Below are 2,443 nucleotides of genomic sequence, written 5' to 3'. Positions count from 1 at the left end.
CAGGGGTGGGGTGTTGGGGTAACAGGGGTCCCCCACCCCATAGGGATCCAGGGATGGGGACATTGGGGATCCTGGGATCCCCTGGGATGGGGTGTTGGGGTGAAAAGGGTCCCCCACCCCATAGGGATCCAGGGATGGGGACACTGGGGATCCTGGGATCCCTAGGGTTAGGGTGTTGGGGTGACAGGGGTCCCCCATCCCATAGGGATCCAGAGATGGGGACACTGGAAGCTCCTGGGATCCCCAGGGATGGGGTGTCAGGGTGACAGGGGTCCCCCACCCCATAGGGATCCAGGGATGGGGACACTGGGGATCCTGGGATCCCTAGGGTTAGGGTGTTGGGGTGACAGGGGTCCCCCATCCCATAGGGATCCAAGGATGGGGACATTCAGGTCTTGGGGCACTGGGGATCCCCATTGTCCCCCCAGGGGTGCTGGGACACTGGAGCTCCCAGATTCTCAGGGACAGGGGTTTGGAGGGGGCTGGGGATGTCCCCAAGGACAGGAGTGCAGGTGTGTCCCCAGGGACAGGGATATGGGGACACTGAGGAAGCTGCTGTCCCCAGGGACAGGGATATGGGGACTCTGAGGGTGGCCCCAGGGCCTGGGCGTGCTGAGATGCCACTGGAGATATTTTTAACAGTACTGAGAAATGGGTTTTTTTAGGAACTTAAAGGGGTTTTTCAACCACACCAGCTTCAGTATTTAAAAGAGAAAAAGATAAAAAAACCTAAAAAAAGTCAAAGAAATAAGGATGAGGGAGGTTGAGGGGTGGGGGCTGGTTTTATCTTTTGATTTTTATCTCTGCTTTCAATTCTTTCAGGTTAAAAAGCGCCGTCCTTGATTTTTTTTTAAACCTCTCCAACACCACCAGGAAAAACCGCACGCTGGCGGCAGAGTGAGCGGAAGCTCATGGGCCAAATTCGCAGAGTTTTGACCCAAAACCAGCTCTATTGCTTCTCGGAATGCGGCGGAACCGCAAGTGTGTGAGCGGGGAGAAGTTTGGCCTCGACTTCCCCTAAATTTGGGATTAAAAAAGGGGAAATCGGGTAAAAGGAGGAAGCTGCTTACCCCAAGAGCAGGGGAACCGGAGTGAGGGAGGTTCAACTTTTGGCTGTGTTTCCTCTTCCCAGGGTGCGTCTACGAAATTCAGCTGAAATCGGTCGACGGTGAAGTTATTCATAAGTTCTAAGTTTCGTTTTCTGTGGTAGCCAGCCTGGGAGACACCTGGCGCAAAGCCCTGAGGCCATGCAGGTAAGGAGAAGAAGTTTCTGGAGAAGAAATGAAGGAAACGGTACCCTCCAAAAATGAGGATTTTTCACAAAGTGAAGATTTTTTGTGTTAAAAGCACAAGAAATTCTCACAAAAATGCTGAAGGAAATGCTAAAGAATTCCCACCAAACCAAAAAAAAGCTGAATTTAGGTGCTCACCTCAGGGAATATTGGTGACCGTTTCAGCATGAAGCCTCCAAAAACCGCCTCCTTGGGCAGGTATCAGCCTTTTTTGAGGAGAGCAGAGTGTGGTTTTTAAGCGATTCTTCTACAAATCCACAGGAAAGGGGCTGCAGGACATGGTGAGGGGTTGCCCGAGCGTATCGGCCTCTCCAAAGTTCCTGATTGTGCAGATTTATTTTTTTTTTTTCTAGGAAATCAGAATTATGAAATGTTTCCTTCCCCCCCTAGGATGAGATGACGTGTCTTCCCCGCTGCATAAATTGGGATGATATAGAAAGAAAAAAATCAGAGATGTCCCAAGGCAACTCCTATGAGAACCTTGACCGCACTGAGGGGATGGAGATGGAGAAACAAGAGAGGAGGAAAATGCCTAAAGGAGGTATCGGGGCAAGGGAGCGGCTTTGGGGATCCAGAGAGGTGATATTGGAGGGTTTCAGCTCTTTAAAACGGTTTTTCTCCAAAGTTACAGCCAATTTTTGACACTTGGTTCCACAATTTAGTTTAAAAAAAAAAAAAAAAAGGTTTGAGCGTGGAGAACAGGGCGGGGGAGCCACTCGAGAGGTTGTTTTGGGGGTATCTCTTCTCTTTGGGCTCTTCTTTAAGAAAACATCTCTTGAGTGGGGAGATTTTTGGGGCTGTCTCACCCTGTTTCATCCCTGGCAGTGCTGTCCCTCCTCACCTGGTCTCTGGAGAGACCCGTCACGCTGCTCTACGTGCTTCTGGCCCTCACCTTCGTGCTCTTCACGGCTCTCACCATCGTGAACGCCCAGAGAGGTGAGTCCGCCGCGCACCCCATGCTCCGATCACCCGTGCTGAGCGCAGAGTGGGCAGGATTTGGGGGGAAAAAACAGCGGATGGAGCAAAACGTGGCTCCGAGTTAGGATCGAAGGGCCTTGTGCAGCCTGTGAGCTCTCCGGGGCTGGACCCGGCACGAAGGCAAACGCTCTCTTCCTCTCCCCCAGTATCCGCGGCATGGGAGGCACTGGAAG

At 52.0% G+C, this 2,443-nt stretch overlaps 1 protein-coding gene across 1 annotated transcript in view; it reads left to right on the top strand.

Annotated features, from left to right (window-relative positions):
* Nucleotides 1-1,745: 1,745 nt before the first annotated feature.
* Nucleotides 1,746-2,443, top strand: part of LOC104470722 (CD209 antigen-like) — a 5,683-nt gene continuing 4,985 nt past the window's right edge. The window contains exons 1-2 of the mRNA XM_010085754.1: nucleotides 1,746-1,833; nucleotides 2,118-2,228. Coding sequence (XP_010084056.1) covers nucleotides 1,746-1,833; nucleotides 2,118-2,228 — 199 coding nt within the window. The remainder of the gene's footprint in view (nucleotides 1,834-2,117; nucleotides 2,229-2,443) is intronic.

Source organism: Pterocles gutturalis, unplaced genomic scaffold, assembly GCF_000699245.1.
Source record: "Pterocles gutturalis isolate BGI_N339 unplaced genomic scaffold, ASM69924v1 scaffold22475, whole genome shotgun sequence".
NCBI lineage: Eukaryota > Metazoa > Chordata > Aves > Pterocliformes > Pteroclidae > Pterocles > Pterocles gutturalis.
Note: the sequence above shows the minus strand (reverse complement) of the source record. Positions and strands in the feature narration are given on the sequence as shown.